This window comes from Sminthopsis crassicaudata, chromosome 6 (assembly GCF_048593235.1).
Source record: "Sminthopsis crassicaudata isolate SCR6 chromosome 6, ASM4859323v1, whole genome shotgun sequence".
Taxonomy (NCBI): domain Eukaryota; kingdom Metazoa; phylum Chordata; class Mammalia; order Dasyuromorphia; family Dasyuridae; genus Sminthopsis; species Sminthopsis crassicaudata.
Window position 1 is genome coordinate 41,350,544 of NC_133622.1, and position 15,227 is coordinate 41,365,770.

At 33.1% G+C, this 15,227-nt stretch overlaps 1 protein-coding gene across 4 annotated transcripts in view; it reads left to right on the forward strand.

The window, feature by feature from the left end:
* CEP135 (centrosomal protein 135) overlaps window positions 1-14,060 on the forward strand; it is an 83,032-nt gene extending 68,972 nt beyond the window's left edge. For all 4 annotated transcript variants that reach the window (XM_074276142.1, XM_074276143.1, XM_074276145.1 and 1 more), the window contains 4 exons: window positions 141-343; window positions 2,853-2,957; window positions 7,354-7,590; window positions 13,211-14,060. In XM_074276142.1, coding sequence (XP_074132243.1) covers window positions 141-343; window positions 2,853-2,957; window positions 7,354-7,579 — 534 coding nt within the window. In that variant the 3' untranslated portion in view covers window positions 7,580-7,590; window positions 13,211-14,060. The remainder of the gene's footprint in view (window positions 1-140; window positions 344-2,852; window positions 2,958-7,353; window positions 7,591-13,210) is intronic.
* The last annotated feature ends 1,167 nt before the right edge of the window (window positions 14,061-15,227 follow it).

Below are 15,227 nucleotides of genomic sequence, written 5' to 3' on the forward strand. Positions count from 1 at the left end.
TAAAATATCTTTAGTTCAAAAAATCTTTAGCTACTGCCTAAAGTGCAGTGTTTGATGGATAGCTACATTGCTAATGTTTCTCAATTTAAAAAGTCTCAATTTATGACTATTTCTTTAAATATATATTTTTTTCTTTATAGGTCTTAGAAGAAGTAGAAACTGCAAAAACAGAAGCAGAGCTATTAAAAAAACAATTGTCAAGTGAGAGAATTACTGTTGACAATCTTGAAACACTGTTGGCTACCAATAGAGACAAAGAATTTCAATCTCATATAACTTCACATGAAAAAGATTCAGAAATTCTTCGACTTAAAGAAATGTTAGCCCTTTCAGAGAGCAAACTGTAAGTTTCCTAAAATAAGTAGTATATTAACATTTGCTTGTTGAAGATCCTTTATATTTTTTTAAAAAATAATTAGCCTGCTTGTACACAGTAAAAATATATGAAATATCTTGTAAGTTTTCTGTAATCTTATTTGATCACAGGGAATGTTTTTGGGAAATGATTTGTAGAAACATTTTCAAGTTTGTCTGTAGTAAGAACTTAAAATTCTTTTCCTGCTCATTTCTGAGTTTTCATTCTTCTTTCTCTACTTTTTCTATTATTCACACATACTTCCCTAAATATTAAATACATATCTACAGATACAGATACTGAAGCTTGTAAAAAATAAGATATGAAAGTGAAAATACATTCAGACTAGTATCAATGTAATAGTCTCTAAGAAAATATAAAGATTCTTTAGACAACTCCTCTACTTATGAATTGTTTTTTATTTGATTCTCAGAATTTTATTCCTAACAGCTTCCTGTGGCTTTTGGATTGACTTCTCCCATGGATTTTCATCCATAAATTCCCACTTATTTTTCCTCTGAACCACTTTATATCAGCTTTTTCAAAGTCTTGGGTTTAATGTCAGATTTTCTTCATCTCTACTGAGATTGGAGAATCCCTCTCTCTCCTTTCCCCAACAAAGTATTTGTCTTTTCCATCCCAACAACCAGTCCTTCCCTTTTGAATTCTTCCCATATTGGTTTCTCCTTTGAAAGATGAAGTTTTCATTAAATAAATTTCAGGAAATTTAAGCTCTATTTGGAGGTAGAGGTGCAGAGAGCAGTATAGTAGATTACTGGATAATTGAAGGCCCTCATCTCTATCCTAGACTTGTAATCTGTTTGCTGAATTCTTTTGCTCCTCTTTTTTTCTCTTTCCATATACCCCAGTAAAAAATTTCTTGTTTTTGCCTCCATTGATCTTCATCCAATTGCCCACAATCACACTTCCCCACCTTAGCTGGTTCTTAGGTTTTAGCACATGAATATAGAATTTTCATATACCATGCTTTCTTTCTCTGGGCCTCAGTTTGTTCATTTTTCAAATTGTAATTAATCCATATTATTTCTTAATCAATTCACCTCTAAAGGTCTATGATTACTCACCTTGTATAATGTTTGAAGCTCTCTTAATAAATTTGTTAGATTCTCGTCCTAGCAATCACTAGATCTACTCTTGCCTGAGTCTGATCTGGTTTAGATCTCACAATTCTTTAATTATACTTTACTACTCTGTTGCTATTGAAAATTTTGGCTTTTTATATCATTATCATTTTCAATAATTGTTTACAAATAACACACAATTGAACTCTCCTTTATTATGAAAGAAAAAGGTAAGGAAAAGAACTTCATCTGATAGTGTATGAAGTATGCTATCTAGAAAAACTTACTATACTTTCTACTAATATATCCAACTTAGAAGAACATGGGTCAAAAAAAAAGCCTGTTTATCAATCTATATCATATGGATATATATATCACTTGTCTATGCACATATGTTATACATATTTTATGCAAGTAAGATTTATAACATTTTTATGTTCACACATATATTGATGTTGTTTTCAAGTCTTTGCTTTCACAACAAGTACTACTATAGATATTTAGTTTTCTATTGAAAACTGAAAAAAGTATATGGTGTTGGACCATATACTTAGTGGCAGGATGACAAGTTAAAGAATATGAACAATTTAATGAATTGTACAATTCCATATCATTTTCCAGAACAGTATCTTTCCACAGCTGGTTCAAAATTGAAAATTTCAGGGGCAATCCTAGATAGCTCAGTGGATAGAGCACTAGCTCTGAAATCAGGGGGACCTGACTTCAAATCTGCTCTCAGACACATAACACTTACTTGCTAGTGTTACCCTTAGGCTAGACATTTAACCCCAGTTGCCTCAAAAACAAAACATAAAAGAGAGAGGGAGACAAAATCAATAATTTCCATCTTTTCTCATCTTTACCTCTTTGGTTTTATGGTCTTGTTGCCTTATAATAACAGTGGTATGTTATTGGTATTTGCTTTTATGGATAACTTGGGACCAATAAAGGATTTAGATTCTAGCCCACTTTGCTCTTCATGTTCAACTCTGAGTCCAGACTCATCATTTTTTTTTGGTCACAGATTGATGGACATGCTCTATTCTGTTGATCCAAGGGAATGTTGAATGTAGGCTATACATAATTTTTATCCATTTAATCTTTTCTGTGTGGATAGTCAAACCAGACTCCTTTGAGTGATTAAATATCAGCTCTGCCTTTGAAGTAAAACCTCAAGAGTTGTTCAGATTTGCATTTCTCTTCTTTGTAATTTGCAATATGTTTTCTGACAGTTTGCTGATAATTGAAAATTTGTTTTTGCAAGGTCTTTACTTGTATTCTTTGATCAATTACTTGTGAGGTCTTCATATAACTGTACAGAGTCCTTTCGTGTCTCCTCTCAGAAGTTTGCTTCTTGAAAAAATAGAAAATAAAACATTTTTCACTTTTTTAATGTAATTGCAATTTTTTTTTAGATCCAGTCATATACGAGAAACTAATGCACTTCGAGCTAAAATTGCACAATTTCAGTCAGACCATGAGGTTTTAAAAAGACAACTTACAACTGAGCAGTTTGAGCGGTAAGAAAAAAATTTGTAGTATACCTCAATATGTCCTCTGATTTTTTAAGTTGTAGGCAAGTGACGATGCTATATTAACAGATAATTAGACTATATGAATAATAACTAGTAATAATGAGCCATAAGTGGGAATTTAGTAATATTACCACATGAAACTTAAAGCTAGGTCAATCTTTTCTACATAAGTAATACTTATTGTATTGTATCACAGACTTAATGACAAGTAGATCATAAAACTGCCCATAATTAGCATTAACCTTTATACCGTTTGCCCTAATTTTTTAAACTTCTACCATTTTTGTATTTGTTTCTTCTCCATATGTTATCTATAATTTAATAATAATAATCCAGCTTCCACAAAGTCCTCACTTTATTGTGATGTAGAAGTCCTTAAAGGTTATGTAAATATAGCATAAACTCACACAGATTGTCCCATACTGGAAAGACCTTCAGTATAGTTCTAGAGATGGTTTATTTTCTTTCCATCAACATAACTAAGGAGAGGAAGGCCCTTTATGAAAGGATTGGCCACTTGATGATGGGTTCTTTGGCAATGACAGCCTTTTAAACAAATTAAAATTCAATCTACTTCTTCAGTAACAATGGCAGACTGATGGAAAAGAATGCAGAGCACTTTGAGTGGGTTTAAGATTGTCTATAAACATTAAGTGAATTGTTGATTTTATCAATATGAGCTCTTTGTCAACTGACCAATGGGTTGATTTCCTACTAGAGCAACTGAATCATCTTAGTCTTGATCTTCCTACTATAAAAGCATGTTCTTCCATAAGGATGTGACAAGGAAAATAAAAGACAGGATAGTTACTTAGCAAGAGTAAGGAAGAGATCATGGGTATCAGTAGGTATCATTTGCATTTACACAATGTTAAGGGAATTTAAGGAAAGCCTCCAGCATGTTCTTTCCCCTCTCCTCACCATGGGGAATATAAGGAAAGAGATGAGGATGAGAGTCACATGGAACAGGCCAGTCATGTGTGAATTACAGTCTGTAAATATTCACGCTAATAAGATCCCAAATCCACAGGGATTACATATATGGTTTGACATTCATACTTGTTAAGAGTCCCAGGTGAGATTTCCTTTAGTACAGGACTAAGATTTGCTGTGTATCTGTGTCCTTCCCCTTAAGGGATCTTTAAAAAAAAAAAAAAAAAAAAAAAAGTATTATATTTTTATTTATTTTGTTAAATACTTCTCAGTTATATTTTCCCTAATATAATTTTATTTATATCATTAAATATTTCTTAATTACAAGTAAAAAAAATTTTAACATTCATTTTTTAAAATTCTAATGCCCAAAAAACAATCAAATTGTGCATACCCTTGGATCCAGCAATACCACCAACTAGGTATATGATCCAAAGAAATACAAAAATATCTAAAGCAATTCTTTTTATTTTGGGAAGGAATTAGAAATTGAGTGAATGGCCATTAATTGAGGAATGGCTGAACATGTTGTGATACATGAATGTAATGAAGAGCAGCTACATGATGCAATGTATAGAGCACTGGCCCTGAAGTCAGGAGCACCTAAGTTCAAATTTGGCCTCAAACATTTGACATTTTCTTAATGTCACTTAACCCCGATTACTTCATTTCAACTCCCATGCCCTCCTCCCCCCCCCAAAAAAAAAAAAAAAAAAAAGAATGTAATGGAATACTATTGTGCTATAAGAAATAACGAATAAGATAATTTCAGAAAAGCCTGGAAAGACTTTCAAGAACTGATACAAAGTGAAGTGAGCAAAACCAAGAGAACATTGTACATCAACAGCAACATTGTGTGATGATTAACTATGAATAATTTGACTCTTCTCAGCAATGCAGTATAAAAGACAAATGTTTTCCACACCTAGATAAAGAACTGTGGGATCTGAATACAGATCAAAGCATTATTTTCATTTTTTTTATTTTTTTCATGGTTTGTTTTTCCTTTTGGTCTATTTCTTCTTTCTCAACATAACTAATAGGGAAATATATTTTATGTTATTATTTATATATAACCTATTTTAAATTATTTTTTAAGGAAAGAGGAGGAAGGAAAAATTTGTAACTTAATTTTTTTTTAAATTAATGTAATTGGAAAAATAAAATGTTATTAAAAATAAAATTTTGAGTTCCAAATTCTCTCCTCCTCTCTCCCCTCCCCCAATCTTGGGAAGGCAAGCATTTTGATATGTATTATACATGTGAAATCATATAAAACATTTCCATGTTAGCCATGCTGTAAAAGAAAACAAAAAAAATGCAGTTTAAAATTATATTTTAATCTTCATTCAGACTTTCATCAGTTTTTTCTCTGGAGGTAATGGACAGGATTTTTCCTCATAAGTCTTTCAGAATTGTTTTTGATCATTATAGGAAGTTGAGAATAGCTAAGTCATTCACAATTTTCATCGTACAGTATTGTTACTTTATACAGTGTTCTTGTAGTTCTGCTCTCTTCACTTTGCATCAGTTCATTTGAGTTTTCCCAGGTTTTTCTGAAGGCATCCTGCTTATCATTTTGTATGCCACAGTAGTATAACATCACAATCATATGCTACAACTTGTTCAGCCATTTTCCAGTTGATAGGCAGTTCTTCAGTTTCAATTTTTTGCTACCACAAAAAAAGTTGCTATAAATATTTTTCTATGTATTTCTCCTTTTTCTTTAATCTCCTTGGGATATAGAGCTAGAGGTGGTTTTTCCAGGTCAAAGGGTAATGCATAGTTTTATAATCTTTTGAACATAATTCTTAAAGCACCATTTAACAACATGTCCAACTGTTCCTTGTTTCCATAGGAAAAAAGATCATTCTGTAGGCGTTTTGAATGCATAAGAAGTCAAAGTGGCAAAAAAAACTCTAAAACCAAAGACTGGATGGTCTGTTCAGGGTGTTGGATGGTCTGTTCAGGGTATTGCTTATTAAAGACAGATTTGGAGATTGGGGAAGGGAGAATCTCCATCATGTGGAAACCTTAAGGAAAAAAGTTACTTATTTTTAGGAAGAAAATAAAGGGGAGATAACCAATCTGTATTCAAGGACACCAACTTCTAGGCCCTGGGTTTTGTCTGGGAGAAACACAAATTCTTGCAATTCCACCCAATTCCACTGGACTCATGATACATTGTAAAATACATATCTTAATATGTGTTGTCCATTTGCTTTATGTTTGATAATAATTGTAGCTGACTTGATCAATGGTGTAATATGGCACCCAAGCTTATAGTCTTATACTTATGTTCAAAACAGTACCTTTCAGTGCTGGACTACATTTTTATAGTCTCTCATATGGAGGCTTAGGCTAGTGGATCGCTTGAGAGTTGTGAGTTGCTATTAAAAAAAAACTGATTAGGTGTTTTCAGTAGACTTGTGATCAATATAGTGATCCTTTGGGAATGGGGACCATCAAGCTGCAATTCCAGCTCAGACAAGATAAGAAGATCCAGTTTTGGGGAAAAAAAAAAATCTCTTTCACAAATAAAATTGTTGGGAATTTGGCTAAAAAATCCATTGTCTGAAAAAGATCAAAAAGTTTTTGTGGGGAGCAAAATCAGTATAAATCTAGTGTTACATGGAAGCCAAAAAAAAAACTGATTCGATTTTTGATTACTAGAACAGGTGCTGTTGTCTGCCCTGATCAGGCCACAGCTAGAATATTATTTTCAATACTTGGCAACACATTTTAGGAAAGACATTGATAAATTGGGGAATACATAGGACAACCAGCATAATGAAGGTTCCTAAGTTTATCCCATATGAGGATCAATTAAAGGCAATATAGGAAATATAGGAATGTTTCACCTGGTGAAGAGATGATTTGGGGTTATTACCATGAAGAGGAATTAGACTTGCTCTCTTTGGCCTCAAAAAGCTGAGAACAATAGGTGGAAGAGACAAGCAAGATTAGGCATAATTTAAAGAAAAACTTTACAACTACCCAAATTCATTGGATATCTTCAGGCAAATACTAGATGTTTACATATGAACTATGTTGTAGATGGCATTCTTGTTGAGTATGGATCAAACTTAATAGCCACCAAGGCCCTTTCCAATTTTAAAATTCCATGATTAGGCAGTAACCTAGCTAAATTGTCAAAATTACACAAATGAATACATTGTTATATCTTTTTCCATTTTTTTCTCATGGTGTTTCTAGGAATTATTAATTGTGGAACAGCATGGCTTTGTGGCTCTCCCATATATGTGAATATAATAGAATTATTTCTCTGTTTATCATGAGTGTTTTAAACATTGCATGACAGATTCAACTAATATGTGTGTGGTGCCTTTTCTTTTTGTCAGCCTTGAAAAGTATTAGAAGTTAATCTGAAGTGATATTTTTTGTATAAATCTCTTGGATTTGACAAAATGTATTATGTTACTAACAGAGAACGGGCAATCCAGGAGATGCGGCGACATGGTCTTGCTTCAACTTTGTGGACCTCTTCTCCATGTAGATCTCCTTCACGTACATCTCCTTCACTTACATCTCCTTCTCGAACATCTCCTTCACGTTCATCTCCTTCACGTACAACTCCTTCACATACATCCCTTTCACATAGATCTCCTCGTAAATCTCCTTCCAATTCACCTGACCACTCACACCTGAGATAAGTAACAGAAAGGTATGTATTTGCATATATATGCATATAATCACTTATGTTGTGTGCTTAGAAAAGTAATATATGAATTTTCTAAGATGACTGATGTTTTTTTCCTTTTAGAACACAAACTTTAAAGGCCATTTTCTATTCATGTATTAGAGTGTCAGTAATAATAAAAATGAATCTATATTTCATTTTACAGTTAAAAAAACACTTTCCTATATTATCTCACTTAATTCTCACAATAGTACTGTGAAGTAGAGTGGTACAAGTTGCACTGCTCTTATTTTTATTAACAAAAATAGTTGGCAGTGTTAAAGATTTGTAAATGACCTTCCATAAATTAGCTTAGTTGCTCCTCACAACTACTTTGTGCTTTTATTAACCCTACTTTAAAGATGAGGAAATGAAGGATATAGGAATAAGTAATTTGCTTGCACAGCTAGTAAGTGTAAGGATTAGAATTTTAGACTTCCTGAATCCAGGTATCATACACTTTATGCTATGCCCCTAACTGGTATGATTATCTAATCACACTACCATATTGCCTCTCCGTAATAGGCCCTATGCAGAAACCCAAAGAAATATAATTGCATCTTCAACCAAAGCACTGAGTTCACATATCTTTAGTATTTAAAATGAAAATTGGTGAGATAATAATACCTTCATTAAGTACTTTTTGTATGTGCTGATCATTAACCTTTGTAGTAAGTACTCTTTAGCAACCAGGATTCTTACCTGAAAAAAATCTTCTGGTCTAGTATTGGAATAAGGTAATAACATCTAGAGCTTATAAAACAAAGCATGATGCAATAAGGACATTAGAGAGTTAAAAGGCTAAGTGCTCTGTGAGGTCTGACAAGAAGAGTAGCACATGGTGAGGGCTTTGGGCATAGCTTCCTAGAAGAGGTGGAATTAACAGGGAGGATGGGAATTCATTGCCCACAAAAATTTAAATAATACCATGAGATAACTTAAATGATATTCCACAGCCACGTAAAATAAAGAACCAAATGACTGATGTAGACATTAAGTATTTCCTCAGAAAAAAAAAAAAAGGAAAAAATAATCACTGTGGGCTAGCAAAGCCAGACAAAGCTTTAGGCAATGTGTAACTTCATCTGGATCTTGAAGGACAAATAAAATCTGAATAACCAGGGATGAAAAGGAGGAGAATGGGCAGAGGTTAGAGCCAGGAATGTCCTTGTCTTTGCTTTTTATGTATTTTGCATATTGATTTAGTCAGCATTTGTTCAGCGCCTTCTGGGTGCCATGCATGGTTAGGTGTTGGAGGTGCAAATACAGTGAATGAACAATTACTATTTTAAGGAGCCATACATTCTTATGGGTAAGACAACAAGGACCTATATATGTATCTTCAGAATAAGTATAAAACTAAATACCAAGAATAAAAGTAAATGCCAACATTTAAATAAATTTGAACTTGGCAGAGGGGAGACCCAGCAAAGGTTTCCTGTAGAAGGTGTTGTCTGAGCCACATTGAAGGGGACGTGAGGCCCATTCCTAGAAGAAGAAAGAACAAGTGCAGAAGCACATAAACAAGAGATGAAATGTGTGGAAGAAACTAAGAAGAAGCCAGTTTGGATGAATCTCTGAATGTGGGCACAGAATTTATTAAGTGCCTACTGTGTCCCAGGCCCTTGAGGAGGAGAAATAATGTTCCATAAAGTGATAGAAAGAGAGAGAGAGAGACAGGGGCTTTAAAAACTAAACAGAAGAATTTATATTTGACCCCAGAAGCAATAGAGAGCCACCAGAGTCAATTGAATTAGGGAAGTTAATGCTTTGATTAAGGAAAATAGCAGCACTGTGGAAAAAGGACTAGAGTCACGAAGAGAGCTGAGACAGTTTGTTCTTCAGGAGGCCACTGCCATAATAGAGAAAGAGACAATGAGGGTCTGAACTAAGGTGATTCAAACCTGAGAGTTGTGAGAATAGAAATGCCAAGATTTGGTAGCTGGTTGAATTTGGGGGATGCAGGATAGTGAAGATTCAGAGATAATGGGATGTATAACTGCACTGGTGGTGCCTATAACAGAAAGAGGAACGTTTAGAAAAGATTTTGGGGGGACATAATGGCTTTCGTTTTGAGTTTGTTGAGTTTTGAATAGATCTTTTATCTGGTCTGAATGGTTCATTAGATAATTGTCAATTGTGGGATTTAAGTTTAGGAGAGTCTGAGCCACAACATAAAGATTTAAGAGTTAATCTGTTTGCAAGATAAAATAAGCCATCATGAGGTGAGAAGAGGGCCTTAGATGTGGCAGTAGAGAAGGAAATAACAGATAGGTGATAGCTGAGGATTACTGGAAGATTAATAATTGTGACTTGCTGCCCATCTAAGTGATGTGAATAGCTATATCTCTGACCAAGACCTTTTGAAAAAAGTGGTAGTGGAAAAGAATATGGATTTGTGTTATCATTGGTGGGCATTCATAATTTGCCTTGAAATCCTCCAGGAACAAGACACTCCCCCACCCCCCACCTAACTGAGGTGTTCAACCCTTTTTTGGGCAGCTGTCATTGACAGGAAGTTTTTTCTTTGGCTTGTTCTAAAAGTATCCTTATGAGTTGATATCAGTGTAACATTACTTGCCCAAGCAGAACAAATCTCACTCCTCTTCTGCATGGTAACTCTTTAAATATTTGGAAATTCCTTCATGTCCTGCTTAAGTCTTCTGAAGGGTAATCACCTCCAGTTCTTTCACAATAGTACTGTGAGGTAAAGTTGTACAAGTAACACTGCTCTTATTTTTATTAATAAAAATAATTGGCAGTGCTAAAAATTTGTAAATGACCTTTCATAAATTAGCTTAGTTGCTCATTTTTTACCATGAGTTCAAGTTCCTTTACCATTCTTAACTGAATTGAACAGATATAATAATGCAGATATCTGACACTCAGTACATCAGGGCTATCAAAATTCTTCATTCTGGGCAGCATATTATTATTAATTTAGCCGAAAATAATAATAGGATTTTTTAAAGTTGTTATGCCATAATTGCTACTTTTAATGAAGTTTTAGTCCTTTTGACCCTTTAGCTCTTTTTTCATATGAATTTCTTTCTTGTTGCACCTTGTGATTATACAGTTGAATCTTTGAATCCATCCTCTGTTTGAAGTTCTATGTATCTCCTCTTAAAATATAGGATATATATTAGGCTGTTCCTAACATTCCCTAATGATATAGTTATTCCCTCCCCAAGCTTTCATCATCAATCAATAAACACTGTATGTATATGTATGTGTGTATGCATATATCTGTATAAAATATATGTAATATTTATATTTGTAAAATATATGTAATAAACACGGTATATGCATTACACACAAACATATTTATGTATAGCTATGTCTAAGATACGGGTACTTTAGGTATAACATATCCTTAGAGGAAAGGTTTTAGCATTCAGGAGGAAGAAGGGGGGAAAGAGAGACTAGGAAAGAAGTCTTGAAGAGGGTATATTTTGAGTCAAGTCTTGAAGGAAACCAGGTATTCAGAGAGGAAGAAGGGAGGAGAAAGAGTCTTCTAAGCATGGGGGACAGCCAAGGTGATAAAAGTATTGTGTGTGAGTAACAGCAAGTAAGCCAGTATACTTATACTATAGAATATGTAGAGGGGAGTAATGTTAGGAAGGCTAATAATATTGGAGGAAGCCATATTGTGAATAGCTGTGCCTGAGGATCTGTAATTGGTCATAGAGATAGGAGAGAATCACTGAAGTTAATCGAGTGACCTGCATTTGATGGTCAGACCTGTCCTTGAAGATGGACTAGAGGCAGGGTGACCAGTTAAGAGACAGTGCAATAATCTGGGTGAGAAATGATGGCTAAGAGAGTAAAAGAGATGAAAGTAAAAAGTATGCAAGAAATGTGAAAGTAGAAATGATAGAATTTGTCCATGATTAGATTCTTGGAATGAAATCAGGAAGTTGAGGATAGCACCATTTTTGATAATCTGGATCACAGGTTAGACTGTAATACTCATGACAAAAATAGGGGACATTTGAAAGAGGGTGAGGGTTTAGAAAAAGAAAATGAGTTGCATTTTAGACATCTCTGCCTACAGGACATTGTTTCAAAATGAACAGTAGGCAGTTGTGATGTAGAAATAGTGCTGGATGGAAATTGGGAATGAATGTTTAAATCTTAAAGTTTTCAGCATGAATGATAGTTGAGCCCAACAGAAGTCATCAGGTGAAGAATAGTGGAGAAAGAGCCCAAGATAGCCCCTTCGGTGCATCCGTTGTTCTTAGGATAATGAGGCTTATGATCCTGCCCAGGAGACAGCAGGCAAACAGGAGGAAAAGCCAGCAACTACACGTGTCAGAAGCTATGGAGAGGCCAAAGACAGAGAAAAGGTCCAGCAGATGTGGCAGGGTCATTGGTAATTCAAAACAGCCATTTAGTGCGAGCAGCGAAGTCAGAAACCAGGACACTGAAGATTCAGAAGAACAGGAAACACAGAGAGGCAAGAACTATGACTGGCTTTTAGCTGAGAAGGGGAAGGATGGGAGTAGATTCTCTTGTTACTAGCCAGGTTTCCTTATTAATCAGAATCACATTCCAAGTATGAATAGCTTTCCTTGATTTCTACCTTCTGAATGGTGACTGTTCAGCTGGTTGCTTTTTTTTGTTTTGTTTTGGTTTGGTTTGGTTTGGTTTGGTTTGGTTTGGTTTGGTTTGGGTTTTTTTGTTAACAGAGAATCCTCACAGATAATTGAAATCCCATCTTGACTTTACCTTTCATCCATGCTGATCTAGTGATCTAGCTTATTATCCCATTACTTCAGCTGCTTTGGCCTGATGTGCTGTACTCCACTCCAAATATTCTGTTGTCTCTTTTGGCCCTTAAAAAATTGTTTTTAGTCCACTGTGCCACCACCCCTGTTGTTGTTTCCTACAAATTGTAGAGGCGCTCTCCTGCTATTTCTTCTGTTATTCTTATTGTGCTTTGTAGTGCCTGGTGCTGCAGCTATCCTTGATTAATTTTCTTTTGCATCCTTCCTTTTTCATTTAAAACTCTTTTAATCAAATCAATCATTCTCCATTAATGAAAGTATTCCCATGCTTCCTTGGATACATAGATAGTCATCTATTAGTATCTGTTCTAAAAAGATTTGATATTTATAAAGATAATCCAAAGCCTAAGGGATTCTAAAATACCTTTGGAATAAAGTCCTGAAATGATGTCCCATCTACTTTTTTATTGATTTTATATTTTAACATTTTAAAATTGATAATCCACATATATTGTATATATAGTAATTGTCAGACAAGATATTTAATTAAACAAATCCTTGAACATACACAATGTTTATTGCATATTGGTTTTAACACTTTTTCCTGAATCAGTAAACCATGTCTATGTCACACTTAAAAATGTACATGTAGAGTCAAAAGTCTACTACAACTATAACAAGTTTAAAAACAGGAAGAAAAACAATATCCTATATGTATAATCATTTTTTAAAAGCTCAGAGGGAGGCATTAAAGTGTAAATACTTTAGCTCAGGTCATACAATTTTATCTACAACTGAGATTTGATTCAATTAAGAAATTTATGACTTTCAGTTCTTCCTACAGTATGATGAATAACTGCAAAATTTTTCCCCAACAGAGTTGTTGTCTTCAAAAACTAGGCCATATGGATCTTTTAAGACAGAGAAGCACTGGAAATATTAAGTGCCTTTGAAGTACTTATTCCTGAAAATCATGAAGGTTGACATGGATTCTACCTCTGTCAAGTTTTCTTTAAATCAGTGAATATTTATGTAGAGATAGACTTTGTGTGTGTTTTTTGTCATATGCTTGAATACATTTTCATTGCTGTGATGAGAGAATATGTATTAGTTTTAATAACTGATAGAGTATTTATCTTTAAATTACTTTCTTTTCACTATCTTTAAATCAAATAGCTACCTAAAATTTATTTATACTGTGAATGATATGTAAGAATATGCATATTTTGTTTTGATTAGTATGTTTTTATAAATCCTTTAATATAAATACGTATGCACATAATACTTCTTTTAAGTGTGTTTGCATTTTTCTTATCTGTATATAATTCTCAACTTGTACATATATGTGAAGAGTTGTCAATCTTAATGCTTTGCCATCACCCCTAATTTTTTTTTTTGTCAAATGTAATAATTTGTGAATTTTTGCAACCTATCACTGAATAGGGTGGTGATAGATTTATTCAGATCTTTTGTAGTAACAAGAGTCTGTGTGAAGTAATATTTTTGTATTACTAATGAGAAGTATATATATTTATGTATTATTTATATTATAATATTTTATACTATTATGTGAACATTTTTTAATAATGCAGATCTTTCCAAAATGAATCTAAAAGGCTTTCTTCTAAAAGAACTTTCATAAAAAGGAAGGATGTAGAGAATTTGTCAAATGGCATTTTTCAGGGAATAAACCAGAAATCTTAAAAAAAAAAACAACTCCAAGAAAAATATGGGCAAGTAGTTTAAAATTCCCAAATACTTCTAACGTGGCTTATCATTTTCTCTTCAATTTATTTAATGTTTTCAGAGAATTTAGGCATGTGCAAATAGTAACAAAAAGAATTAAAAATAACTTCAATTACTATAATAGCAAAAAAGCCATGCAAATTGAAAAAAGCAGGTAATTTTATTGCAGTAAAATAGCAAAATTTAGCTAGAAAAATCGTAGTAGAACTTAGCCAATTATTTGGAATATTCTACTTCCCACTGTAGTTTTAATAAATAAAATTTTGTTTTGTAATGCTTGTTATTTTTTAAAAATAACCTTTGTAATAATTATTGTTGACATATGCATGAACAGTATGGCTTGTTTTTCCACTTTATTTGATAGAGTAGTTGTTTATATCCCATTTTAGTCATGTGAAATCTTGGATTGTTGCAAAATAGTACTGTTCACAGTGCTATGGGCAAAACATTTAAATAAGAATTAAACATAGAATAAGAGAAATGATGGGTTTTTTGTTCCTGTTTTTCTATCCCTCAATGTAACAATAAGAAATTTTTGTTAACCATTTAAAAACTATCTTCGTATTTAACAGTAATTTTACTTTCATAACCATGTTGTCATAAGTGTTCGAAGAAGCAATATTATTTTGCCTTTCAAAATACAGTGTATTCTGATCCTTAATATTATTTTAAATTATGTAATTTGTTGCAGATATTTGAAAAAAGGTAAACCTTCTTTGCTTATTTTACTTTATTTGTAACATTTATGAATCTATCATTTATAATATTCTTACTAAAATACCAACAGATCTGTTCTAACAGATCTGTTAAAACATGAATAAGCCACAAGTCAGATATACTAAATTAGTTCCATAACATTTGTAAATGATCAGAGAGCAAATGTAAGACTACTTTGCTTGATTTTTGTTTTTATTTGTTTTGTGAAAGCCATTCAAAAATATACAAATAAATGGTTTCTAAGCACATTCGTTCATTAGCATAGTTTTGTAGTGTAAAATAAGAAATGTGTCATTTGAAATTTATTAATTGTTCATTTTTAGCATTTTGTACATGTGATCTAAGATGACTGGAAATAGAGTTTAAAAAGTATATATCCTATAGGTAGATAAAAAGTAACAAAACAATAAGTTGCCAATAAAATACTTATTT